Source organism: Salvia hispanica, chromosome 3 (assembly GCF_023119035.1).
Source record: "Salvia hispanica cultivar TCC Black 2014 chromosome 3, UniMelb_Shisp_WGS_1.0, whole genome shotgun sequence".
NCBI classification, from domain to species: Eukaryota; Viridiplantae; Streptophyta; class Magnoliopsida; order Lamiales; family Lamiaceae; genus Salvia; species Salvia hispanica.
The window spans coordinates 12,384,715-12,410,519 of record NC_062967.1 but is presented as its reverse complement, the minus strand read 5'-3'; the positions used below and the strand labels follow the sequence as shown (position 1 = coordinate 12,410,519).

The following is a 25,805-nucleotide window of genomic DNA, read 5'->3' as shown; positions in this document are numbered from 1 at the left end:
GTGTAATATTAACCCGACCCGCTCTCAGGCAAAAATATCATACCCGGATTCAAAATTCCGCTGCTTAATTAAAAAATCGCGCCACGATTCATTCTAGCAAATATTGTGAAGATTGTTTTATCCATTTATCCCAAAACTCAGCCGTAACCACGATGACCAGTTTGACGGCAAGCTTCGCCGCTCGATTCTCCTCCGCCACCGCGCATTTTCCACCTGGCAGTCTCGTTCCGCGGCGTGACCTCTTCGTGCACCCTCCGACGCGACGTTGTCGCTCTGGAAGACTAGTGTGCACGGCGGTAATTACTTACTAGTCTGTACAATCTAGCGATAGCTTAGTTAGTGTGAGGAAGATAGCATTTAACTGAGGGGAAGGCGGTTTCATGTTTTATGTAATTTGTGTCTGAGATTGCTGCTGCTTGCTGATGTAGTGCGTTTTGTTGGAAATGCAGGAACCGTACTTAATAACTAAATTAGAGTCCGCTGAAAAGACGTGGAAGGAATTATCGGTTCGATTTTGGTCTTTATCTTTTTTTTGGCGAATGCGTTTGAGCTTTATACCGGCTTTTGTGCTTTCGATTTTGATGTTAGGGTTTCGATGCCTTCTTTTTTTCCACTGGATGGAGAATTAACGTAGTTAAGAAAATACATGTTAGTAGTTGATTAGATCCAGTGCAGTGACTCTTTAATATCATGTACGGTGCTTTGAAGCAGTGATTGTTATATAATGGTAACATCAAGGAAATTCATTATTGATAATGTTAATTTTCTCAGGACTACTGATTGTGAAAGTTATTGTGGAGATAACTTTTAATTGAATGCTTTTAGCTAGGGGATATGGACTCTTGGCATCCTTAGCTGAGGTCTCATTGTGTTATAATCATCTCTAGCTCTAACTCAAAATTCATTGGGCCCTAACTGTAGTTTCGTATTAATTTGATGTGTTAGAAGAAATACCTAGTGTATCATTCGTATTATTCGCATTTGTGGCAACGAAAATTGTATGCTTCTATTTCTTTTTGTGGCATAACTAAAGTTTACATCTAGAACCAAGAGGCATAATCTTTGTGGATCACCATGTGATTTAGATGCTCGCATGTGAACGTTTAATCGTTTATTTATGCTATGCCTATTAAGTTTCATCTTTACGTGACCTACACCTACTCTGTCCTTAGTTTATACTGTCAGATCCATTTATTTCCAGATAATCTACTTGGCACTCTTTTTCCTATTATTTGAAAACTACTTCCAAATTTTGATTGAAGTTTTTGACTCACGTGCAAACGAAAGTTAGGTTAGGCTAGCTGATCCGGATGTAGCCTCAAATCCAAGTGAGTATCAGAAATTAGCTCAATCTATGGCGGAGCTTGACGAGGTACAAAATAGAGCTTTTCACTATATTAATTATTATGTATTTATCACATTAAAGCAGATTTCTTTGCACTGGTAGGTTGTTGACACATTTAAAAACTTCAAGGATTGTCAAAAGCAGCTAGAGGAAGCAAAAGGTTTACACCATTTTATATTCGAGATCTCCTTCAGCTTTAGTTTGCCCATCTATTTGGGGACTAACTCTTAACTTTAAAATCAGCTTTGGTAAAAGAGGCAGGTAATGATGAGGACATGGTTGAGATGATAAATTCAGAAATTGCAAGTTTAGCCAATCAGATTAAAGAGCTTGAAGAGAGGCTAAAGGTTATCTGTTCTTTTTGCTAGCTGGCTGTTTGTTAAATTTTTCCCCACTTCATCATTTGAAATGTCTTTGCTATGTCATACAGCTCTTACTACTCCCATCAGATCCTCTTGATGCAAGAAATATATTGCTTGAAGGTTAGTTATGTCATTCCACTCTATGTCAATAGGTAGAAAGATTACGAACTACAATCAACATGTTAACTGAAAGTAAGGTTATGTTCTCACTTTAAGCGCATAAGTATTAGTTCAGCATCATGCATTAAATTCATGCAATCTTACAGTTAGTAAAGCCCTGTCATGAATGCTTCTTCTGAATAAATGGAGTATGTATATTTTGTCTTTTCTTATCCAAAGCATTTTGCATGAGAAGGTTTCTGTTCATTTTAGTGATCATATTTAGTGGATGAAATATAATTTAGCAGTTCTGAGCTGTCTTATATCTTTCTTATGGTTTTCTGAAGCTTTCCTGGCAAGATCATGTTTTGACATTTTGTGATACCCTTCAGTGGGGTTTTCGTATCATCTTTCTTGCAATAGGTTGCTTTGATATGAGTTACTCAGGTGTTTGATGTTCTTATATACAGTGAGAGCTGGTACTGGCGGAGATGAGGCTGGACTTTGGGCTGGTGATCTTGTAGGTACATGTTTCACTTGTTCTTTGTGATGCCGATGTTTCCTCTGGATTTTCCATTAGCGTGAATGTATGAATTATATTTGATTATTTTACCTCTCAATCGATGATAGGTACGCATGTATGAGAAGTATAGTGAACGCAACTCTTGGAAATTTTCGGCTGTCTCCAGCTCCGAGGTATCGCATGTGTGCATGCCTGTAGACATCTAATCTTATCTTGCAGATAGCTTAATTATCTTCTTATGTCAAGGCTGAATATGGTGGATATAAGACGTATGTAATGGAGATAAAAGGGAAACGTGTTTATAGCAAACTGAAGTATGAGTCAGGTGTTCATCGAGTTCAACGTGTCCCCAGAACAGAAACCCAAGGTCGAGTACATACATCTACAGCAACTGTTGCTATCATGCCAGAGGTAACCTTTATTTTTTATGTAAAGTGGCCGGGTCATTCTGCCACGGCACTTCGATAGAGTTGCATACTCATATGATCAATATAAACTGATTGAATTCGGTTTACTTGGTAGTGGACTAATGGTACATTAATATTTCAAATTGTTTTAATCTTTTCACCATATTACCATTCGGCCAATATTTTTGTGATTAACCACTTATTGTTAATTTAGTATCTGAAGCAGTAGCTGAGTGTGTGCTGTCTGATGCAAATGCATGATCAAAATTTGAATAGTTTGAAGCTATTGCCATGTTTGCTGATTTTGATCAATGTATTCTATCTGTGTTGATCTCATTCTTCCTTCCAATGCTTGGGGGTCAGGCTGATGAAGTCGATGTGGAAATTGACCCAAAGGATATTGAGCTTACAACAGCAAGATCTGGTGGTGCTGGAGGTATGCTTCCTTCCAGTCATTGTGATAAACTATTTATCACAGTTAGTTTTTCTTTCAATGAGTCATCTTTTCATCTCCGTCTGGTCTGATGCATGTTTCTCTAATGCAGGGCAAAATGTTAACAAGGTGGAAACTGCTGCCGACCTTTATCACAAACCAACAGGAATAAGGATTTTTTGTACAGAAGAAAGATCACAACTAAAAAATAAGAATCGAGCAATGCAACTTTTGCGAGCAAAATTGTAAGACTGCAATGCACCGTAGTCATGTTATACCTCCTATTTTGTTGTGATTCCATCTAGATTGATGTTCTGGTCTTGTGAATCAACTGTCTAAATTAAATGTGAAATATACGCTTGTAAAAACTAGATTGGCTGTATGACGGATCTGACGCCTCTTACTGTGTCACATTGTGCCAGGTATGAGATGAAAGTAAGAGAACAACAACAGAAGTTGAGCAGCCAGCGAAAGATGCAGGTTTATTTGCATGCATTCTTAGATACACTTGCAGAAGAAGAAAGTTTGAAATAATCTTCATTTCCATCCAAACTTCATGCATCTTTTTCTGAAATCATTCTCTATAGAAGCAGAGGCAGAACACAACACTAAACTAGTTCAATGATTTTTTATTTTTTATTTTTGGAAAGACACTGGAGTAATTTATTTGAATATCAACTTCCCGATACCCCCTTTATAAAACCAGAAAAGTCTCTTTTTTCCCTTATGATGATTCTTCATTCAATAGTGTAGGCTTTACTGGTAAAATGCTTCTGCAGGTCCAACAGCATTATGCGACTTGTACACGAGAATTCCTAATCATTAAATAAAAAAGTTACCCTTTTTCTGCTAGTCATTCCTGCGAGCTTTTATGTCCTGTTATAATTTGCTTTGTAGAGGTCTTCAGTGGGTAAAGTGAGCTGGCATACAATCTAATAGCATCTCCACCCTCGTGTATAATTGCTGAAGTAACGTATATTACGTTGTCCTGTATGCATGCATGCCCACAAGGCTTAGCATTCCAGTCATGCATCGTTATAACTGCAATAGGTATGCATTCATTTCTCTGCCTATGAACCCCTAATAAGACTAATGTCGAAAATATGGCAGGTGGGTACTGGTGCTCGATCAGAAAAGATTAGAACATACAACTATAAGGTATTCCCAGCATTTTGCTACCTTAGGTTTGAATTGCTCAGTTTCTTAGTAAACGTTAGGTATCTATAAACAAAACCAAGAAACTCTACAAATGACTCTCCTCTTTACTTAATGCTCTATTGATGTGAATTTAATTTCCAGCAATGCTCAAATCTTCTGAAGTGGTGGATACGTCTTTAAAGGTTGTTGGGTGCTAAGTTAATTCATTGTACTCCTTGAATCGCAGGACAATAGAGTTACGGATCACAGACTAAAAATGAACTTTGAGCTCACTTCATTTCTCGATGGGGACATTGAGACAGCAGTTCAGGTGTGTGATTAGCGCATGCTTTCTCTTGTTTCTCGTATTCTCTGATCCAATTCGTTGAATCCACTATTTTTATTCCTTGCCATAACTTGTGTGCTTTGAGAAAATTATGGCTGATCTTAATGAGCAGAGGTTCCTCCATGCTAATGGTTTTATTTGCAGTCTTGTGCTACGATGGAGCAGAAGGAATTACTCGAGGAACTTGCCTTGTCTGCGAGTGCCATGGCTACATGATCGGCGTGTTGCTTCAGATCTCAACCTCGACGTACTTTAAGGTGCAGTTGTGGAGGTACTTCTAAGCACATACCAGTTGGAGAATCCCTTCACATGAGCATTTGCCCTTATAGCCACGATTCTCTTGCAATACAGATCCATATGTTTGTAGTTTTGTTAATTACATGTTTGTAGTTTTGTTAATTACACCATCTTTTTTTTAAAAATGTTATGGTTGGTTAAGTGCTTGAATGAAAAATTGCAACTGAATAAGTGCTTCTCATGACTGGCAAATATTCTGTATCAACCTAACAACTCAAATATTTTTGTTATAGATTACATGCAAAAACAAGTTAAGTACTCCATATATTATGCCATTGTTGTGCAGACGTAGTGTGAGTGAAGTTAGGTATTTTTATTAATGAAAATTAGAATTAAAAATAATAATAAAAAACGGTTAGAATAACTGTTGGGACTTGGGAATTCATAAAATGCAAATTTTGGATTAAAAAAAAAGGGGTAATGCCACCTGCCATCCGGTACAAATTTGTGGTCAATTGTTCCCAATTGCAAATACACGGAATATCATAAAAAGAAGAAAAGAAACATAACACACATATCAATAAAAAATAAAGAAAAGGAAAAGTAGCAATGTTTAACGTTTTTAATTACTGATGAAGGGATGAATACTTACACTGTAAATTGTACTTATTCCGTTCTATAGTAATAGAGTCATTTTGGTACGTTCTATAGTAATAGAGTTATTTATATTTTTAATAAAAATCAACGTATTTTTCCACATTTACTTTACTCTTTTATACTTTATTCTCTCTTTATCTCTCTATACTTTTCATTTTTCACTTTACTTTCCCATAATTTTTCTTAATCTCTTGTCGAAAAGAAACACTTCTATTATTATGGAAGGGAGGGAGCAATGAGTAAGTAACTAACTACTTCAACTCCGTTATTTTGCCACGTAGCAGCTTCAGCTTCATCACCATTCACCACTCTATGCCCCAATTTTCTTTCTGAACATTTTAAATTCTCTCCATTTTCGATTCTTCATTAATATGCTCAAGAGACTTCTCTATCCAAGCCGCTTCGTTTTTCATTACAAACCCACCTATAATTCGGCCCAAAAACTCAATAATTCGCAATCTTTTCCCTTTTCTTGGCCGTTATCTGTAGTTTCTTGCCGGCCCATCAACTTCTCTAGAGTTCCAGCCATGGCGGACGGCGGGTCCCCTCAAACGGCGTCGCCGAATCCCCAAAAGCACACTAATCGGCTTGCAGAGGAGCACAGTCCTTACCTTCTTCAGCATGCCCATAATCCCGTAATTTCTCCTCAGAATTTTGGGAAATTAATGATTTTTTTTACAGTGCTACGATTTAAGGTTGATTCGTAGAAATTTATTGGGTAAATAGGTTGATTGGTATCCATGGGGTGAGGAGGCGTTTGCAGAAGCTCGTAAAAGAGACATCCCTATCTTCTTGTCAAGTATGGCCTAATTTGCAGCCTAGTTATAGTTTTCTTGTGGGAATCAATAGAATAACGTGTTGCTTGTTTTGCTTTGTTGTTGGCTTGCATTTGAAGTTGGTTACAGCACTTGCCATTGGTATGTATTTTTGGATCAATTCTTGATTTTTAGCATTGAGCTGCAAGTGCAACAACTATCTGTAAGGCTATGTTGTGATCTTTAAAAATTTTAGGTGCCATGTCATGGAAGTTGAATCATTTGAGGATGAAGAGGTGGCCAAATTGCTTAATGATTGGTTTGTCAGTATCAAGGTTTGTTTCAAAACTTCTTAGGAGTTATGAGACTTCTCATCTGTGCGAATTTTTTTATTGACTAGAGATGTATGTTTGTCAGGTGGATCGCGAGGAAAGGCCAGATGTTGATAAGGTATAATTTCTATTGCTTAGTTTCTTTATGGTTTCTTCCATTCGGATCACTTTGTCATGGACTTCACTAGTGTGTGTGTGAGAGAGAGAATTCATACTGAAAATGGGGTGTTCTGCGTGTGGAACATCAGGTATATATGACGTATGTACAAGCGTTGTATGGTGGTGGTGGTTGGCCGTTAAGCGTCTTCCTTTCACCTGACCTAAAGCCTTTAATGGGTGGCACGTATTTCCCCCCGGACGATAAGTATGGAAGGCCCGGTTTCAAAAGTATACTTAGGTAACATATTTATGATGCAATTAAGTCTAGGCTGCTGTAGACTTGTCTCATCGAAATTTACCTGATGCCCGTTTTTTTATTTACTTATTTTAATGACTAGAAGTATCTATTCTTTGTCCGCCAGAACCCTTATCTTTTCATATGATTCTTTAGCCTGAGGAAATATATTATCTAATAGGAAGGTTAAAGAGGCATGGGACACTAAGAAGGAAATCTTGGTCAAAAGTGGGGTATTTGCAATGGAACAGCTCTCAGAAGCATTAGCTGCAGTTGCGAAATCAGAAAAGCTTCCCGACGGGCTTCCAGAGAGGGCAGTCCAGAAATGTGCTGAACAGGTAGAATTTTTGGGGGCCATAACTATTATTTTGAGCTTAAACTTCTTTTCATTGTTTGAGAAATTGAATGCAAACTTTTTTCATCTCTGTTTTTTATTTTAATATGGTGTCTTCCTTAACTTATTTCTTTCTTTCGTTAACCAAGAAAGTAAAGCAATATCTTTGTTTTTCCGGCTACATTAATGGATTATTGGCCAACAAAGAATTGGACTAATGTTGCTTCTATGTTGTATTCTTCATCAGTTCTTGGTAAGAGTTGGACTTGTACCTAATTTTGCATATTCTGTCACACAGCTTGCGGATAGTTATGATTCCAAGTTTGGTGGATTTGGCTCTGCTCCGAAATTCCCAAGACCTGTTGAAATCCAGCTAATGCTTTATCATAAAAAGAAGTTAAAGGATAACCAAATGCAGGGTGAAGCAAAGCATGACCTGAGTATGGTGGCACTGACCCTGCAGAGCATGGCAAGGGGTGGTATCCACGATCACGTTGGAGGTGGTTTTCACAGATATAGTGTTGATGAATGCTGGCACGGTCAGTTTGTTAAGGAAATGCATATAATTCTAATTTGACGCTGATGGGTTTCTGGTTATTTGATGAGTGTCTTTTGTCTCATTGCAGTACCTCATTTTGAGAAGATGCTCTATGATCAAGGGCAACTTGTTAACGCGTACCTAGATGTTTTCTCGCTAACGAAAGATGTGTTCTATTCAAGCACGTCAAGGGACATTCTTGATTACTTGCGAAGAGAGATGATTGGCCCCAGTGGGGAGATATTTTCTGCTGAGGATGCAGATAGTGCCGAATTTGAAGGTGCCTCGAGGAAGAAGGAAGGTGCCTTCTATGTCTGGACCAGCCAAGAGGTACGAATTCTCCGCCATTCATTTGTTTTGTATAAGCTTGTTCATTGTTGTTTCTTTTGTTTTATGGACAGATTGACGACATACTTGGAGAGCATGCCCCCCTCTTTAAAGAGCACTACTACATTAAATCGTCTGGCAATTGCGATCTATCAAGAATGAGTGACCCTCACGATGAGTTCAAGGGCAAGAACGTGCTTATAGAGCGAAACAGTACTTCTGAGATGGCATCAAAATCTGGCAAGCCACTGGAGGAGTACCTAAAGATCTTGGGTACATGTCGAAATAAGCTTTATGACGTCCGGTCGAAACGCCCCAAGCCATCTTTGGACAATAAGGTTGTACATCTTTTACTCAAATAAACCATAAGCATCTTACAATGGCTAAGACGATGTCCATTGTCTTGGATTTCTTAGGTCATCGTGTCGTGGAACGGACTGGCAATTTCTGCATTTGCTAGAGCATCAAAAATCCTAAAGGACGAACCAGAAGGAACACAATACCACTTTCCTATTGTTGGAACTAATGTAAGTGGGACTGCAAATTCAACCATGCTTTGTGATGAATCTCCTGTGTTGATTTTATATTTCCCTGATTTATCGTGGTGAGCACAGCCGAGGGTGTATATGGAAGTTGCTGAGAAGGCAGCAGCTTTTATCCGGAGGAATCTTTATGACGAGCAGACGAGAAGACTGCAACATAGTTTTCGAAATGGTCCGTCCAAGGCACCTGGATTTTTAGATGATTATGCCTTTCTGATATCTGCTCTGATAGATATATATGAATTCGGGGGTTCAACAAATTGGCTAGCTTGGGCTATTGAACTTCAGCAAACGCAGGTAAAGTGGTGTGGTACTTGCAAGCTAACCGGTTGTCTCTGATCTCATGCGAACCCTGTCATTTTTCTAGGACAAGCTGTTTCTTGATGAGGAGGGCGGAGGATATTTCAATACTCCCGGGGAGGATCCCTCAGTCCTCCTCCGAGTGAAAGAGGACCATGATGGTGCAGAACCATCGGGGAACTCCGTTGCAGTAATCAATTTAGTGAGACTGGCGTCTCTGGTAGCTCCAGCTTCTGATCGTTACAGGCGAAATGCACAAGTTCTGTTGGTATGAGCTTTTGCTTTTCTCTACAACATCTTCTCTTACTTCTTAATTATCTCTCTATGTATGTATAGATTCATATATCTAATATCTTGCTTTTCTCTACAACCATCTCTCTGTCTCTTACTTCTTGAATTCTCTCTGTATGTATGTATATATTCATATATCTTGCAGGCTGTGTTTGAGAAGAGGTTGAGAGAAACAGCAATGGCCATGCCTCTCATGTGCTGCGGTGCAGATCTGCTCGGTGCCCCTTCGAGAAAGCAAGTGGTCATAGTCGGAGACAAGGCTTCTGAAGAATTCGACAAAATGTTAGCTGCTGCGCACTCATCATATAATCCCAATAAAACGGTAAAGTAGCAAATAGCGGTTTGATTCGTTTAGTTTTTTTCGCGAGAGACGATTTTTGTGTAAGATTGGATGCAGATCCATGAGATTAAAATGGTGCTGCACAGGTGATTCATATAGACACTAGAGATGCGGAGGAAATAGGCTTCTGGGAGGAAAACAATGAGAAGATTGCTGGTATGGGCAAGAGCAACTCTGCAGCAGACAAGGTGGTCGCGCTCGTCTGCCAGAATTTTACGTGCAGTCCTCCGGTGCACGACCCAAGTTTGCTGATTTCTCTGCTGGACTAAATATGTATGCAGCAATAAGTGAAGGTCTTTGTTGAAATAAGATGCAGCTCTTTTTGTTCTCTCCCACATTACATCATCTTGTTTGTATAGATTGCATTAAAGAGGTGTCATGTATAACTTATAAAAAATGATAAGTAGTACAATCTGTGGTGAGAAACAAAATGCACCATAAATTATTTGGGAACAGAATGTATGCAATTATTCAACGCAGTTTGATTAGGGTTCCGGCCAATTCCGTCGCCCCACAGTTTCTCGCGCATTTCTCCTCTCGGAAATTACCTTCTGATTTCAGCACCGGCGACGCCACATTCACCATCACTTATCTCACAAATTCATGTGGACTCTCCTTGAATGACGCCTTCTCCGTCTCCAACAAATTGCGCATCAAATCGCGCCACACTTCCGATGCAGTTCTGCAATTACTCAAAACCTACGGCTTCACAGATGCTCAAATCTCTAAGCTCCTCACCAAATGGCCGGGCGTTCTTCAATCCTGCGCCGACAAAACCCTATCGCCCAAGCTCGAATTCTTCCGCTCAATCGGCGTTCCTCCCGCCGCCCTGGCGCAGAAGCTCTCCGAGTATCCCTTTTTACTGCGGCGCAGCTTCGAAAACTACTTCACCCCGTGGTATAATTACTTGAAAGGCATCGTTCCATCCGATAAAAACATCGTCGCTGTGTTTCTCAGCAGTCCTATGGCGTTCACACACGGCTGGCCGGAAAGGGTGCCTTCCAACATCGCGATTTTGAGAGGGAGAGGGGTGCCTGAATCCTCAATCGCTTCGTTGATGGTGAGCAAGCCATCCATGATGATACTGAGAAAGGATAAATTCAGCGCTTGTGTTGATCGTGCTGCTGAATTGGGATTTCCGGCGTCGAAAGTTGTGTTCGTCCGCGCCCTCCAAGTGTTCGGTAGAATGTCTGAGTCGACTCTGAAGCATAAAATGGAGGTTTACAGAAGGTGTGGCTGGTCCGAATCTGACCTGAATGCTGCATTTTTGAGGCATCCCCTTTGTATGAAACTGTCCCAGAAAAAGATCAGAGCCAACATGGATTTTCTCGTGAATGAATTGAGATTGAAGCCTAGTGAAATCGCCCAATGCCCCTCGGTTCTTGATTACAGCTGCGACAGAAGAATGAGGCCGAGGTGGATTGTTGTGAGGATTCTCAAAGCAAGAGGGTTGATGAATGAATCGAGGAGCATCACCAGCTTGTTTCATATGCCGGAGGCGAATTTCTTGAAGCAATGCATCTTCGATCACGAGGAGGAATTTCCGGAGCTGTTGGATATCTATCGAGGCACGATCAGCCCACCAGAATGAGTCGTGATATCGAAATGAGTTTGATTTTGAAAGTTGAGTGACGATGATGAGGAAATGGCTGATTAGATTAGTCTGAAGTGTTATGATCTTTCTATTTTTTCAGTCTAACAATAGAAGAATACATCAACAACAACTTCAATCCAACCTCAACCTTTTGCTTTTTTTAATGTCGAGTGTGTTAAGAGACCGCAGTTTGAATTTATTCGCAATAACGTCATTTTTGTTTATCATAAGATATAATTTGAGTAAAATTTTCCTTTTTATATATAGCACTCTTTTGATAAAATTAATACTACTACTACCAGACTTATGTTTGGTGCAATTTTGTGTAGGAGAACACTGAGCGCGCCCAGAAAAGATGGTATCTTTGGGCTCCCCTCCTCCGGCAAATCACCGGCCAGCGACCCAACATTCACTATTTCCTACCTCACCAACTCATGCGGGCTATCCTTAAACGACGCCGTCTCCGTCTCCAACAAACTGCGCATCAAATCGCGACACAACCCCGATGCAGTGCTGGACCTCCTCTCCCAATTCGGCTTCACAAACACCCAAATCTCCAAACTCGTAACCAAATGGCCCCTCGTGCTCCAATGTCGCCCCGACCAAACCCTTTTCCCCAAACTCCAATTCCTCCGCTCCATCGGCGTTCCCGCCGCCGTCTCCGCCGAGAAGCTATCTGCCTATCCCATGATTCTACAGCGCAGTCTCGAAAAATCCCTCATCCCAACCTACAATTACTTGAAAAAACTCCTCCGATCCGATAAAAAGGTCGTCAATGTGTTCGCCAGATCACCCAGGGCCTTCGTCCACGGCTGCTGCGGCGCGATGTCTCGCAACATCGCGGTCTTGAGGGAGCGGGGAGCGCCGGAGTCTTCGGTCGCGCTGCTGCTCAACAACCAGCCGTCGCTGCTGATGCTCGGCGGAGAAGCCTTCGCCGCGCTCGTCGATCGCGCTGCGGAGATGGGATTCGATGCGTCGAAAGTGGTATTCGTTCTTGCAGTCCAGGTGTTTGCGAATATGTCTGAGTCGACTCTGCAGCGGAAGATGGGTGTTTACAGGAGGTGTGGCTGGTCTGAGTCTGAGGTTATGGGTGCGTTTCTGAAGCATCCGCTTTGCATGAGTTTGTCGGAGAAGAAGATCAAGGGAAGCATGGAGTTTCTTGTTGGTGAAGCTGGATTCGAGGCGGGGGATGTTGCTCGGTGCCCGGTGCTTCTGGGTTACAGCGTGGAGAAGAGGATGCGGCCGCGGTTGGTTGTGAGTAGGATGCTGGAGAGGAAGGAGTTGTTGAAGAAATCGACCAGTTTCATATATTTGTTGATCATGTCTGAGGAGAAGTTTGTTAAGAGGTATATTGTTGAGAATCAAGAACGTATTCCTCAACTGCTTCATGTCTATGGCGGCAATGTTTATGTCCAGATTTAGTGAATTTAAACTTGGTTGTTTTAATTTGAAATACTCAGTTTTGAATAGCCTTACAGTTTGCAGTTTGATAACTTTAAACTTTTTGACATCATTCAACAATTTTATGTAAAGAATACACCCAATTCTGGTTGCTTGCTTAAGACCATCCACGACTGCTGCTCGTGAGGGAGGAAGAAGCCAGGTGGCCCGAGCCATGCCTAAGGCCATTTGGCTGCGCGTGCGTGCACACACTCGCAGCAAAACTAGGTTCTCCTTGTCTCGGTTTGTCGATGCCATCAACATCTTCAATGAAAAATGGAGAAGGCCAAGGCCAAGGCCAATGTCCGAGCTGCGTACTCCCTGGGGGAAACCATTTGCACCTTCAGTGAGTATGTTGATGCTACAGATGGGGATCAACAAAAAATTGTTGTCATTTTGGCAGGAGACTTCTACAAAGTGCAATGAGGTACGGCATGTTGACACCCTGAACGCACAACTCGTATGGTTTGAGAGCATTACGAATTCTCTGTGCCATATACAATGCGCGCGATGGAAGGGGAAAGGAGGAGCGCAAGTGTAGTTCAGGAGATGAGCCAAGTGAAGTTGACATTAGAAAGAACGAACAGCGCCACATTGTATTTGCTGTTTTACGGAGCTAGCATACAAGACACGTCTAAAAATAGTTCTCCTTTCGTTCTCAAACAATAATCTTATATATTTCCGTTTTGGTCTGTCTCGTAAAATTAGTTCACTTTCATTCTTAGCAAGTTTTTTCTCTTATAAGATGAGCATCAACGATACTTAAATAACTTTTTATTTTCATCTTTTTCATAATACCTATTTTTAGAGGACAGATAGATTAAAAAATTGAGTTAGATTTAAAAATTTCCAAGTAATTTAGGATTAAAATCTGTTTTTCCCCCTCCAAAGGCTCCGTTTTCATATGCACACTGAAATAAATATAGCTAATAATCATGTAGTACGAGTAACTTACAAGAAAGAATAAAATTATATGGCATTTCACTGGAAAACAATAAAACGTACTCCTGTTGTTTTCATTAATGTTTTCTGCCCACCCAAAACATTAGCTATTAATTTGGAGTAAAAATTTAGTGGTTAATCCTCAACAAGATGTCAATCCTATTTGGTATGCCCTACTAATAGAGATTTGACAAGTGGAAAATACATATAATCATGTTTCCAACAAGATATATAAACAATGGAAACATTAAATTATATGGAAAGTTTCTTTAAATTCGTATACAATGACTTGACAATAATTGTGATGATGATTAATTATTTAAATAAATAGAATAATGAATATCTCTTTCTGTATTTATTTATTATACATGGAATCTAAAGAAACTTTCCATATAATTTAATGTTTCCATTGTTTATATATCTAGTTGAAAACATGACTATATGTATTTTCCACTTGTCAAATCTCTATTAGTGGGGCATACCAAATAGGATTGACACCTTGACGAGGATTGACTACTAAATTTTTAGTCATTAATTTGAACGAGAACAATAATTAAGATTGAAGTTGTTATAAATGCATTACCAAATGAATGATAGCATCTTACTATATTTTTTTATGTTTTTATGAATTATGGCATAGTATTTCTTCTATGCGTAGGTGTAAATTAATCAAATGCAAGGACTTCAAATTTAATACTATTGAATAAGAAAATATTTCTGGTGCCTTAATGCGGTGTTATTGCCAAATAATAGAGATTTGCAACATCGCACGCAAATCATTGATCACTATTTAATAGGAACATTAATTCACCCCTCATTGAACTGCCTCGCTTGGGACACATTTGGGGATAGTATAATTATTTCTAATTATCTAAACATATATATGCTCTTAAAATTTTAAGAAAGGGTAAATAACTTGCACATATTTATCTTGAGTACAATTGAATAAATATAATATGCCAAAAAAGTACTTATGTGATGCTACCAAATTTTTTGGAAGACGTTTTTTACATTAACGGTTTGCAATCTTTTTGACTTTGACAAAGATTTTAGAATTATTCCCTTTCCATAAGAATATGTGAAGAGTACGTACCAGATAATATGCACAGAATTTTCATTCCTTGGAATAATTTACGTCATTGATGTCACTCACATGAATACCTCTCTAAAAAACATGTTTATATGAAAAAATTTAAAAAGAAAACATGTTTACATGAAAAGATTTAAAAAGAATACCATGTCATGGACTCATGGATATTTGAACAAAATAAATATACAGTATAGTAATAATTTTATTAAATCAATAATACTTATTTACTGATTTTGTTAATTTACATTTTACAGCATTATATATCTTGAACAATATTATTTCACATTTCTTAAGGATGATAACAGGTGCATTATTTTTAGGTAATTATATGCATTTTTTAATTTATGTCCGCATTTCAATCAACCCAACGGACACATATAAAAATTATTAGTATCTCAATCCTAATCTCGAATCAGAATATATATACAGTTAACTCCCAAGTATTGAATTCAAACTTGAAATACTAATATGGACTTCAATATGCTCTGTTTGATTCGGTTATCAAACGACTACAATATGAGTATATTTAAATAATAAATATAAACAAATTTAATTTGTATATTTTATGTTTTCCCCCACATAATTTCATGAAATTTCACTAAACATGCTGGACTTTGAAGGTCGAAATTAGGCCTGTAAATTTAGTCCGCGGGTTTCGGATATACCCGATCCCGACCCAATATCCGACGGGTTTTGGGTACCCGAAATCCGAAATTATGGGTTTGGGTAGTTAATGTTAGGATTTTTTGGGTTTAGGGTACCCGACTAATACCGATTAAACCCGATTAATCATGTATTTGTGATAAATACTTTTTTATAGTATAGGGCCTATGGTTTATATAGTATAGGGCTTATGGCCCGTAGGGTAAATCTAGGGTAAATTTATTTAATCACATGTAGATTTATGCCAAAAATTTCTTTATTTTAAAATTAAGTAGTGTCTATTTGTCTAATGTCTATTATATATAGTCATAGAATCATAATCTAGAGAAAGCTAAAGCATTAGAATTGAAGTTTAGAGTAATTGTCAATAAATAGTATTATTGTGTTATTTTTAATAATTTATTTTCTCATCACAATATAATTTATATAAAAGAATAAATTTGAAATATACCAATTTCGGGTTTATGGATACCCGATTAGTTAGGTTCGGGTACCCGCACCGGATATTTGGGTACCCGAATTCACATACGAGTCAGGTATTGGCTATGATATTTTTGCGATTTTGGGTTCGGGTACCCGAATTTCCGGGTTTGGGTACCCGCGGGAACCCAAATTTACAGGCCTGGTCGAAATATTTGTTTCAATACCAAATTATACTCTTACCATATTCGTAATTTTTAGAAAGGAAATATTGTAAAGATCGTGTCATCTTTATAACTCATATCATTAAATATAATTAATCTTTAAAATATGACACAATGTAATTTAGAAATAATTTCATAATAAGGATAATAGGATACTCGAAATAGTTTCCAAAAAGAATAATTTACAAATCATTTTATAATATTAGGATAACAGGATCCTGCAAAAAAATCATACTAAAACACATAATATTTGGATGAATGTTTAGCTATTTAAAATTTATCTTGAAGAAAAAGATATGACAATGGAGCTAATCTATGTATTCACGTGTGACACGCGCCCTGAAAACGCGTGGCAGCTTTCCGTTGGATTATGATAAGGGACAGCAAATGGATTGTAACAGAAATTCACTGCAGTTAATATTAAGAAACAGTAAATTACCAAAAATATGAATTAAGAGAATTTAGAATATTCGTGTTTTTCTCCAAAAGCTAAATTTTTTCCAATTTAATTTATTTTTACTCAAAACAAAATAGTTAGAGAAACAAACGCGGCTGCTGAAACCAGAGTCCATCTCTCTCTAAACGTTTTTCTCTCTCTACTTTTTTCCCCTGCTCAACGTTTTGAGCTTCCAGAGATCGCATAACACGATCCAATTTCCACGATACGTGAATCAATCGAGCTCTCAGATTCACAATAATTTCAAAATCTGTCAATTTCGTTTTCCTCCCGAGTGTAGATTGGTAATATTGCTGAGCAAAATGAGTTTTTTTCCTTCTCGTTCTTTGTTAGGTGAGGAAATCCAAGTCTAAGTCTGATCAGGGAAAATCATTCGAGGGTTTTTCTGGGTTCTCAATTTTGTGATTTTCGGCTGAAAAGTAAACGGTGGAGGAAAAAAGTTCACTTTTTAAGGGAGTTTTTTTATTGTTATTGTTAGTAATTTTTTTCCCTTGGTTTCAATTTGCGTGTGATGATATCTGTGGGCAGTAGAGATGGTAGAAAGAGGATAGGTTTGGGATTAGATATGGAAGAAACTGAGCTTGAAGAAGGGGAGGCTCTTGGTTATCAAGAAGAGGGAGAAGATTCCACCATTGACCCTGATATTGCTCTCTCTTACATTGTGAGGATCTTCAATTAATACCCTGATTTAATTTTCTGTATGAATTGCTTCTCCAGTTTGTAATGTTATGCTAAATCTTAATCATGTAGTATGGTTGTTTTAATCTTGTCTTTTAGTTGTAAGGTGTTGGTGGTTTGGAATTGGTGAAGTGGTTATTGTTGACCGATGCATTTATGAGCTCTCTCGTTTTTTTTGGGGTTTATGGAATAGTTGGATTAATGATGCTATTGAACTTGAGCTACTAGTTACCAATATCTGACGGTCAATTATGTATTCCGTATGTGCTTATGTATAAAACTAGAAGATAATACCTATATTGTGGAGTAATTAAGCCTTAGTTGGTATATAAAGGTGGCTTGTAAGACGACAAGAACATAGACTACATGTTAAATGCTAGCTATCATTCCAACTTTGCGAGCTGATGTGTGTTGTTGAATTAGGTGATATGAAGCGTGCTTTCTGGGTTTTCATTCTTGTTTCTTTTATTATTTGATTTTACTTTATGTTTCTCATTCCGTGTTCCTTTTATAGGAGGAAAAAGTCCATAGATTTTTGGGTCACCTCCAGAAAGATTTCGAAGGTGGTGTTTCAGCTGAGAATTTGGGTAAGTTAGAAAGAGTACAACCAGTTATGTAACTTTAGGGTCATGTAGATGTGGTTTTAGAATGTAAAGTATTTAATTAATACTTTATAGGGGCAAAATTTGGTGGCTATGGTTCATTTTTACCTACCTATCAGCGGAGTCCATCATGGTCACATACAAAAAGTCCAGCCGAGGCTCATAACTATGAGTCACCAAGAAAGACACACACAGAGGTATTTCAACTTATGGTTTTCTATCCCCACGTCCTCTGAATAGCCCAACTTGAAATCACGTTTAGACTGTTTAGTTGAATTATTGATTTTCTCTGATTTAGGATCAAAGGCAGAATTCTTTAGCTTCATCAAGTGCTTCTCCTTCCATAAGGCCCCATACTGCTTCAGGAAAATCTTTATCTGTGGGAAGCTCCTTGAAAGGCAATGGCTACTTAAAATCTAAACATGCTGAAGAATCGCGCTTAAAAAGGGGAACAAATAGAAAATCTGTGAGTGATCAGAGAACACTGAAGGTCCGAATCAAAGTTGGCTCAGAAAATTTGTCAGCACAGAAGAATGCTGAAATCTACAGTGGACTTGGTCTAGTAGTTTCGCCATCCTCTTCGATGGAAGACAGTCCCACAACTAGTGAAGGACAATGTGGTAAACTTTTGGGCGTGCCTGAGGCATCACCAACCAGTATTCTTCAGGTAATATTGTTATTGATATTTATTTGCAAGAACTTTTTGTTCGACTTTTCTTTTGTAAACAAATCTTTAAAATTTTCTTGTTTTGGTGCTCAAGCAGATTATGACATCTTATTCTGGAGAACTGCTTCTATCCCCTCTATCCGAGGATCTGATCCATCTTACAGAAAAAAGGAAGTCCAGGGGAAAAAGTGAAAATAAACTAGTCGACAGAACAAGCAAAAAGTCTGGATTGTTAGGGAATGGATCTCTTTCTAGCAGGGGTATCCATACAGTTACTGAAAAGAAAAAGGTCGTGTCATCTGAAAAGGACGATGATTACTTCACAGAATTACCGTATCAGAATAATAATGGTTTTGTGGAGAATAATGTTTCTCCGCTGAAGAAGGATAAAGAAAATGATAGTGATCCGTATGGGTATGAGGAACTCGTTTCTAATGCTCTGAAACTTCCACTTTTATCAAGTTCTCAGCATATTGCTGCCGATCCGTTGAAGGATATGCCCCCTGCAACTTTTTCTGCAAAAGATAGGATAAAGCGAGAAGCCTTCTCCCCGTGCATTGAGAAGGAACATTTGGAGAGTGTGGCACCTGCTCAAGATGCTAGCAGAGCTGAGAAGTTGGGTGGGAGGTCTGGTTCATCGGGCAAGGCTTCTGAATCTAAAGAATTAAATCGCATCAGTACTACTGTTGCAGCTTGCCCTCAGGTGGACATATACAAGGCAGAAAAGCCTCACACTTTGGACCAGTCGGGGTCTAATGCCTCTAAGGGAATAAAAACACTTACTGCTTCTGAACCGCCTGGTGCCTTGAAACAATTAGTCACTCAGAAAGGAGGGTCAGTTAGCGAGGGTTGTCTGGAACCATCTCTTGAGAAATCATCAACTGGGGGAAAGAGGAAACGGAAGGAAGCTCAAAATAAAGCCACTGAAGGTGCATATGTAGCAAAAGATGAGTCAATGGTTGAGTCTTCTCTGGATCCTAAAAGTGGGAAGAGTTCTCATACCAATTGTCTCACATCTAAAAATGATACACCTGATTTCCAGAAGGAGCATGAGAAGCCAAAGGACAGGTATAAGGACTTCTTTGGAGATGTAGAATTTGAAGATGATGACAGCGAATCGATCTCTGGGGAAATGACGTCCTCAGGAAGGTTAAAAGATCCTCAATTTGCTGGAAAAAGAAATTTAAGAAAAGATAATAACATGTCCCGAGAAAAATATACAGGCAGAAATTCTGAAAAAACACTAGAGAAATATGCTACACCTGTGTCTCGGCCAACTCCTCCCCTTGAAAATGGTCCGAATTCTGAAGCTCCAGCTGGATCGGTTCCTCTGGTCCAAGAAGATTGGGTTTCATGTGATAAATGTAAAAAATGGCGACTACTTCCACTTGGCACTAATCCCGAAAATCTCCCCGAGAAATGGCTTTGTAGGATGCTTTCCTGGCTGTAAGTTCTATCACTAATGAATATGTATTTGATCCAAACAATTTCAACTACTGCCTTTAATGGTCAATTGCTGTTATGTTGGCGAGCTCTGCCTCTCTGTTTATGTCTAGAGGTTATTCATTGTGGAAAACTCACCTTTTTCCAATTCTTACAGGCCTGGGATGAACCGTTGTATCATCCCAGAGGAGGAGACCACTAATGCTTTAAGGGCCCTTTACCATCCCGTTGCTTCAGTTCCGGTCCCTCCTCCCGAGGGTCAAGGCATTCGGCCAAATAATGTCATTATGGCTTCGATAGGGATCACGTCAGCTGATTCTAGGCCTCTGGCTCAAGAACACCTGGATGCTGTTGTCCCAACTGCACCAAATAGTGGGAAGAAGAAACATGGGTCTGCAGTGGCTGCAAATTCAGTGGATATAGATGGTTCCACCAACTCATCAAACTCACGGAAGAAGAATATGTTGGGAAAAATAACTAAACTGAACAGCGCAAATAACTCACCTTCTGTAGATGCTTCTGGACAGCATATGAGGCAAGGAAGTATGGCATTGGAGAAGTGCAGTGATGCGAAAGCAGAAAAAATGTCACAAATCAGCTCTTCTGATAAAGGTATTATCATTATTATTTGTACTTCTTTGTGGTCAAGTTCACATGTGAGTCATACCTACATCGACCTTTGGCTTCTTTTCCCGAACCTCCTAAAGTTTTATCTTCGTATGGACTTGCATAGGTACAAGTGTAAAGATAAAGAGCAAGCGTGAGTCTGATATGGAGAGCACTAGAGCTTCTAAAAGAATTAAGAGTGAGGAGTTACATTGTGATGATGAAAATTGGAATTCTGACAATGGAGGCAGTGCTTCCACGAAAGCAGGTCGTCGCTCGTTAAGTCTGTCAAATACATCTGGTAATGATCGAGACAAGTACAATAACCTTAAGGATTTTAGTGGTGAAGCCATGAAAAGTATAGCATCAAGTATGAATGTAGAAATGCATGTTCCGTCACCTGCAGCTGATGGTTTGCTCTGTTCTGGAAAATATGATGACGAAGATCCTAGAAAGAGGAGAGTTAAAGACAATTATGGTTCTAGGACTCATAATGAGGCCATTTCCAATTCAGAACAACATTACTTGCACTCTGGTGATTTTATAGAAGAATTGAGTGAAAGTGAACACCGAAAAGAAAAGAAGGCTAGACTTTCCAAGTCTGGAGGAAAAGCTATGAATGGAAGCAAAACCAGTATAGGGTCCGACAGGAAAAGCAAAAGTATAAAGGACCAACATGATGGGCAGCTTGTGAACAGTACTCAAGTGGCAGATTATTTAAAAAGTGACATGGCTTCTGTGCGTCCTTCTGTTGCTGCCAATTCAAGCTCTTCCAAGGTATCTGGCTCACATAGAACCAAAACCACTGGCCAGGAAGTTAAAGGTTCCCCAGTTGAATCAGTTTCCTCATCCCCTCTGAGATTTCCTAATGCTGATAAGGTCTCATCAGCACGGAAAAGCCACGAAGAAAGGACTGTTTTTCATGATTCTGCTGCTGCCAACCCGGGTATGTTTTCAGGCAGTGATGATGGAGGGAACGTCCGAACAGGATTGGATAAAATAGATACAGTTCTTACTGCCAATAATCATGCCAATGATGTTCACAGTGATCAGTTATGTCAAAGTAATCAGTATGCTAGTACAAAACATTATTCTGAGCAATTCGATACTGAAACAAGAACAAACAATGACCAATCTGAGGGTGGAGTTCACTCAAAAAAATCTGGAAAAGGTTTGTCCTTACAATCCAAAGACAAGGCTCACGCCTCTGGTTCTGAAGTAGACAAGATTAAAATCAAGGCTTCTGATTCAAGAAACGATGCTTCAGATCACACGCATTTGCATGAGGAGAAGTCAAAGAGTAGAAGAAACAAGTCTGATGAGAAATCTGGCACTCCTAAAAAGGGTGATAAGTTTGTCTCCAAGAAAGATATGGTTGGAGGAATGTCAAGTGAGAGCTCTAAAGCACCAAGTCAAAAGAAACTTGGACATGATGGTCAAGATGCCATCAGAAGCCAGGATAAGAAGCATGGTCTCCCACAAGAGCATGAAAATGAAAAATTACCCAAGAAAAGCAACCAGACAGAAACACATGGGAATGGGAAGTCACACTCACTTCCACCCTTAGCAAGAATACAGACTGACACTGCTCCTGTTTCTGTATCTCAGAAGGAAAATAGTTCAAAAGGTTTGTCTCTTGATGCATCTGATAATGGTGATGCACAAAAGGCCTCAAATCAGAGAAAGAAACTTGAGAACTCAAATGGTCAGCCTATGAGGCATCCAACTCCAAACTCTCATAAAGTTCGGGATGTTGACGCTCCAAGTCCCGTTCGAAGGGATTCATCCAGTCATGCCGCTAATACCATTTTAAAAGAAGCGAAGGACCTCAAACACATGGCTGATCGGCTTAAGGTTGATGCATATTTTGGTGTTCTGGATTTTGTTATTTCACTATTTCTCAATTTTCCGTAACCGAAATCTGTTTGGCAGAATTCTGGAACTAGTATTGGGCTTTACTTTGAAGCTGCCCTCAAGTTTCTCCATGGTGCCTCTTTGCTCGAATCCGGAAGTAGTGAAGCCACTAAGCATAATGAACTGATGCACTCATTGCACATATATAGTAGCACCGCAAAACTCTGCGAGTAAGTCATTAATCTCCATCTGTAACCATCCTCAATGCTGCCTGTTAATATGCTTTCACACTTCCATTGTGGAACTCTCAAATTTTGAAAGAGTGGTTACAACTTATAACTAGTATTGTCTTATTTTGTGTTCTTCATGTACAAAGAAAAAATCTGACGTTAATTTACACTGACACAATTTTGTCCATTGCATATGTATTTCTCTCCTTAATCTAATAGTGGTCAATCCATTAATGGACATGAATCAACCGGACAACATTTCTGTTTGTTGAATGGTTAAAATTTTGTAGGTTTTGTGCCCATGACTTTGAAAAGTCAAAAGACATGGGTGCTGCTGCTTTAGCCTACAAATGTATGGAGGTTGCTTACATGCGAGTGCTTTATTCATCTCATAGCAATACAAGCAGGGATCGGGCCGAGTTGCAAAGTGCTCTACAAATTGCTGCCCCTGGTAAACTTTTGATGCAGCATTCTTTATAATTTCATTTAGATCAGAATCACATCTTCCGCTGGTTCCCCTGCTGCTACTAGTAATAGTCTGACAGGAGTAATAACTTTAAAATGTTTATGGTAGGGCACTGGGTATAAATTGTTGCACCATCACATCGAAAATGTGTGATAGATCAGAAATATATAGGGAACTTCTTGTGTCCAAAGAGGATAGCTAAACTAGAAAAACTACTCTTTGCTATTAATTGTATGGTGTAAATTCAGCTGCTATAAAGTGAAATCTAAAAGGTAAAACTTTGACTGCTTTATCATGACTCCACATAACAAATTGTATGTTAATAATGTGTAACAACTTTGATTTCAAGTATTATCATTGTCCCCATTCAGGTGAATCTCCTTCCTCCTCTGCCTCTGATGTTGACAATTTGAACCACCAAGCGACAGCAGATAAGGCTGCCTCAGCCAAAGTTGTGGGCTCTCCTCAAGTTTCTGGAAGCCATATCATCACTTCACGGAATCGTTCTAGTCTTCTGCGTGTTCTGAACTTTGTAAGTATATGACTAGATACTCCGCTTATAGCAGATATATATTTCATGGGATCCAATCTTTTAGTTTTTCATTCATCGACATGACTTCCTTGAAATTCTGAGAGCTATAGCAGTAATCATTCTGTTTTGTTGCATGTATTAAAGTTTTACACTGTTTCTTTCTGTAGGCACAGGATGTTACCTTTGCAATGGAAGCTTCAAGAAAATCAAGAATTGCTTTCACAGCTGCTACATCAAGACTTGCAGATACCCACAAAGAGGGTGTCCGTTCACTTAAAAACGCGCTTGACTACAACTTCCAAGACGTTGAGGGTTTATTGCAGCTTGTGCGTATTGCTAAGGATGCCATTAGCCACTAAACAGCTTGTAATTATCATTCCAATTTTGGGTTCTTCGTCACCAAATAATGTGCAATGCATCACGAGTTCTAGTAGAATGTATCACCCTTGTAAATCTGTACAGTTATAGTATTGAGTTTGCAATACCTCTCTGATTCTTTATCGGATGCTTATGGATGATAATAAAGTCCCCCAATTTTTTGAATTCTTTTCAAATTGGGTTGATGATGCTGATAAAGAGGTGTTGCATACTGAAGTGTATCAATGAAGAAGTGGCCTTAAGCTTGGTTGACAAAGGGCTATCTGATCATTTTAAGTTGTTGGAGTAAGGGTACATACCTCACAGTTGCAATGCAGGGCTGTCTTGAGTGGGATGGCCCTGAGTTTCATATTCAAGCTTGATGGTTTTGTTCATAATAACAAAGTTGGCCCGATGATTTTCCCAGATCCTGCAAATTCTGATTAAGGAGTCCGGATTGCATCCTCGGGTAAATTATCCCTTCACCATTTACCACTCCTTGAGATTTATGTATGATCCTTTTCCTGACTATTATATCGTTGAATATTTGCAGGTCCGACCATATAATTTCTGCCCATGCACGCCCTTACAGAATTATCTTTTGTATTCATTTAGCCCAAGTACAATAAGTTGCTGAATCAGGTTAACGTAGTAGGAAGGTAATATGGCAGTATGTTATACTTGTCACTGATAAAAGAGTTGAAAGTGATGCCCAGCCATAAATGTGTGTGTCCGTGGTGCTGCTCCTCAAGGAATTACATATATGTATACATTTAATGAAATGTCCCAGTTGCTACGGAGCCACTTCATTTTGATAGCACTCTGGATATGGACACCCGTGTAACCGCCATCGGCTGACAGGTACATAACCAGTCTCTTACACAACTGAGATATATTAGATCTCTGTGGTTCTCATATTTCTTCTAGTTTTTCTCATTGTTGAAGAAAACAATTGTTGCCTTGTATACACATTTCTGACCCCCACAGTTTTATATCCAGCCTGTATTTTAAATGCAAAATCATTCGAGGACTCACTAATTACTATCTCTTCTTGGCTTGTAGAAGTTAGGTTGTTTTTCTTTTTCCGGAATCGGAGATGTGTTACTTTTGAAATAAAATGCTGTCTTTTTGGTGGTAACTGTTCGATCCATGGTGCAGGTGGTACGTGAGATGAGTGCCTTCGAAGCTTCTGACGAATGCTGGAAGGGAGTCGCGGTCCTTGTGAAGATTTTGTGGCAAGTCTAGCGTCCCATTTTGCTATGTCGGAACATTTTTATCCGTTGCAAAACTTTACATATCCCATTTTGCTGTGAATTCTTTGATATGTATTTGGTTGCTGCTTGTAAAAAAGTTTCTTCCCCCATTCAGAGGGAGTTTTAGTTGAAAGAGTGCAAATTCTAGTCGATATATATTTGTCCTGTTTATTTAAGGTTTCCTCGTTTTATGAAAAAAATCAACTTCATAGGTGGTCTTTCAACTGTGGAAGTCTCTTCACTTCTATCTATTTAAAAAACAAAGTCAATTATTTTATTTTTATTTTTATTTTTATTTTGTAAAGTCATGAATAAACCAATGTTTTATTTTATTAATTTTGTCAAGTGAACAAACTAAAGTTCTACAGTATTTTATTTATTTTGTATAGTGAACAAAACAAAGTTCAAATTTATTCAGTTTAACGCATTCTGTATATGTAAATTCATTATATGTAAGTGAATTTGAATTAAACATATTCACGTTTAGTGTTATTTGATTTACCATTGATTAAAATCTTATTGTCAAATTGCTATCTAAACATATTCACGTTAGACAGACAATCAATATGCCCGAAATCTATTAAAATT

The 25,805-nt window shown here is 38.7% G+C and overlaps 5 protein-coding genes across 9 annotated transcripts; all 5 read left to right on the top strand.

Moving 5' to 3' along the window:
* The first annotated feature begins 96 nt into the window (after positions 1–96).
* Positions 97–5,214, top strand: LOC125209565 (peptide chain release factor APG3, chloroplastic). The gene is made up of 15 exons (XM_048109162.1): positions 97–296; positions 450–506; positions 1,292–1,372; positions 1,448–1,505; positions 1,589–1,692; positions 1,776–1,827; positions 2,277–2,326; positions 2,437–2,502; positions 2,576–2,740; positions 3,100–3,172; positions 3,282–3,414; positions 3,592–3,649; positions 4,280–4,327; positions 4,554–4,637; positions 4,797–5,214. Exons 1-15 carry the CDS (start codon positions 153–155, stop codon positions 4,866–4,868), a joined length of 1,245 nt encoding a protein of 414 aa, XP_047965119.1. The 5' UTR covers positions 97–152; the 3' UTR covers positions 4,869–5,214.
* A 643-nt stretch (positions 5,215–5,857) lies between these two features.
* LOC125211086 (spermatogenesis-associated protein 20-like) lies at positions 5,858–10,027 on the top strand. 2 transcript variants are annotated; one of them, XM_048110776.1, is made up of 16 exons: positions 5,858–6,181; positions 6,273–6,345; positions 6,442–6,463; positions 6,558–6,636; positions 6,719–6,751; positions 6,882–7,030; positions 7,209–7,365; positions 7,660–7,900; positions 7,988–8,229; positions 8,301–8,564; positions 8,643–8,753; positions 8,841–8,940; positions 9,001–9,065; positions 9,136–9,336; positions 9,505–9,681; positions 9,786–10,027. In XM_048110776.1, the coding sequence occupies exons 1-16, from the start codon at positions 5,918–5,920 to the stop codon at positions 9,966–9,968; spliced, it is 2,361 nt and encodes a 786-aa protein (XP_047966733.1). In that variant the 5' UTR covers positions 5,858–5,917; the 3' UTR covers positions 9,969–10,027. The 2 variants fall into 2 exon arrangements, with proteins under 2 accessions (XP_047966733.1, XP_047966732.1); XM_048110775.1 differs by having other exon boundaries at positions 5,859–6,181; positions 8,841–9,065.
* A 102-nt stretch (positions 10,028–10,129) lies between these two features.
* LOC125211088 (transcription termination factor MTERF9, chloroplastic-like) lies at positions 10,130–11,730 on the top strand. Its single transcript, XM_048110778.1, has 2 exons — positions 10,130–11,322; positions 11,623–11,730. The coding sequence occupies exon 1, from the start codon at positions 10,130–10,132 to the stop codon at positions 11,288–11,290; it is 1,161 nt and encodes a 386-aa protein (XP_047966735.1). The 3' UTR covers positions 11,291–11,322; positions 11,623–11,730.
* Positions 11,292–13,425, top strand: LOC125211087. The gene is made up of 2 exons (XM_048110777.1): positions 11,292–12,639; positions 12,827–13,425. The coding sequence occupies exons 1-2, from the start codon at positions 11,600–11,602 to the stop codon at positions 13,272–13,274; spliced, it is 1,488 nt and encodes a 495-aa protein (XP_047966734.1). The 5' UTR covers positions 11,292–11,599; the 3' UTR covers positions 13,275–13,425.
* Positions 13,426–16,628: 3,203 nt separating this feature from the next.
* On the top strand, positions 16,629–25,371 carry LOC125215514 (cysteine-tryptophan domain-containing zinc finger protein 7-like). 4 transcript variants are annotated; one of them, XM_048116949.1, is made up of 14 exons: positions 16,629–17,190; positions 17,722–17,794; positions 17,885–18,006; positions 18,108–18,476; positions 18,574–19,922; positions 20,077–20,531; positions 20,653–22,379; positions 22,458–22,609; positions 22,900–23,060; positions 23,447–23,607; positions 23,775–23,973; positions 24,392–24,433; positions 24,518–24,825; positions 25,123–25,371. In XM_048116949.1, the coding sequence occupies exons 1-11, from the start codon at positions 17,041–17,043 to the stop codon at positions 23,964–23,966; spliced, it is 4,911 nt and encodes a 1,636-aa protein (XP_047972906.1). In that variant the 5' UTR covers positions 16,629–17,040; the 3' UTR covers positions 23,967–23,973; positions 24,392–24,433; positions 24,518–24,825; positions 25,123–25,371. The 4 variants fall into 4 exon arrangements, with proteins under 4 accessions (XP_047972906.1, XP_047972905.1, XP_047972907.1 ...); XM_048116948.1 differs by having other exon boundaries at positions 23,775–24,433; positions 24,518–24,623; positions 24,755–24,825; XM_048116950.1 differs by lacking the exon at positions 24,392–24,433 and having other exon boundaries at positions 24,755–24,825.
* The last annotated feature ends 434 nt before the right edge of the window (positions 25,372–25,805 follow it).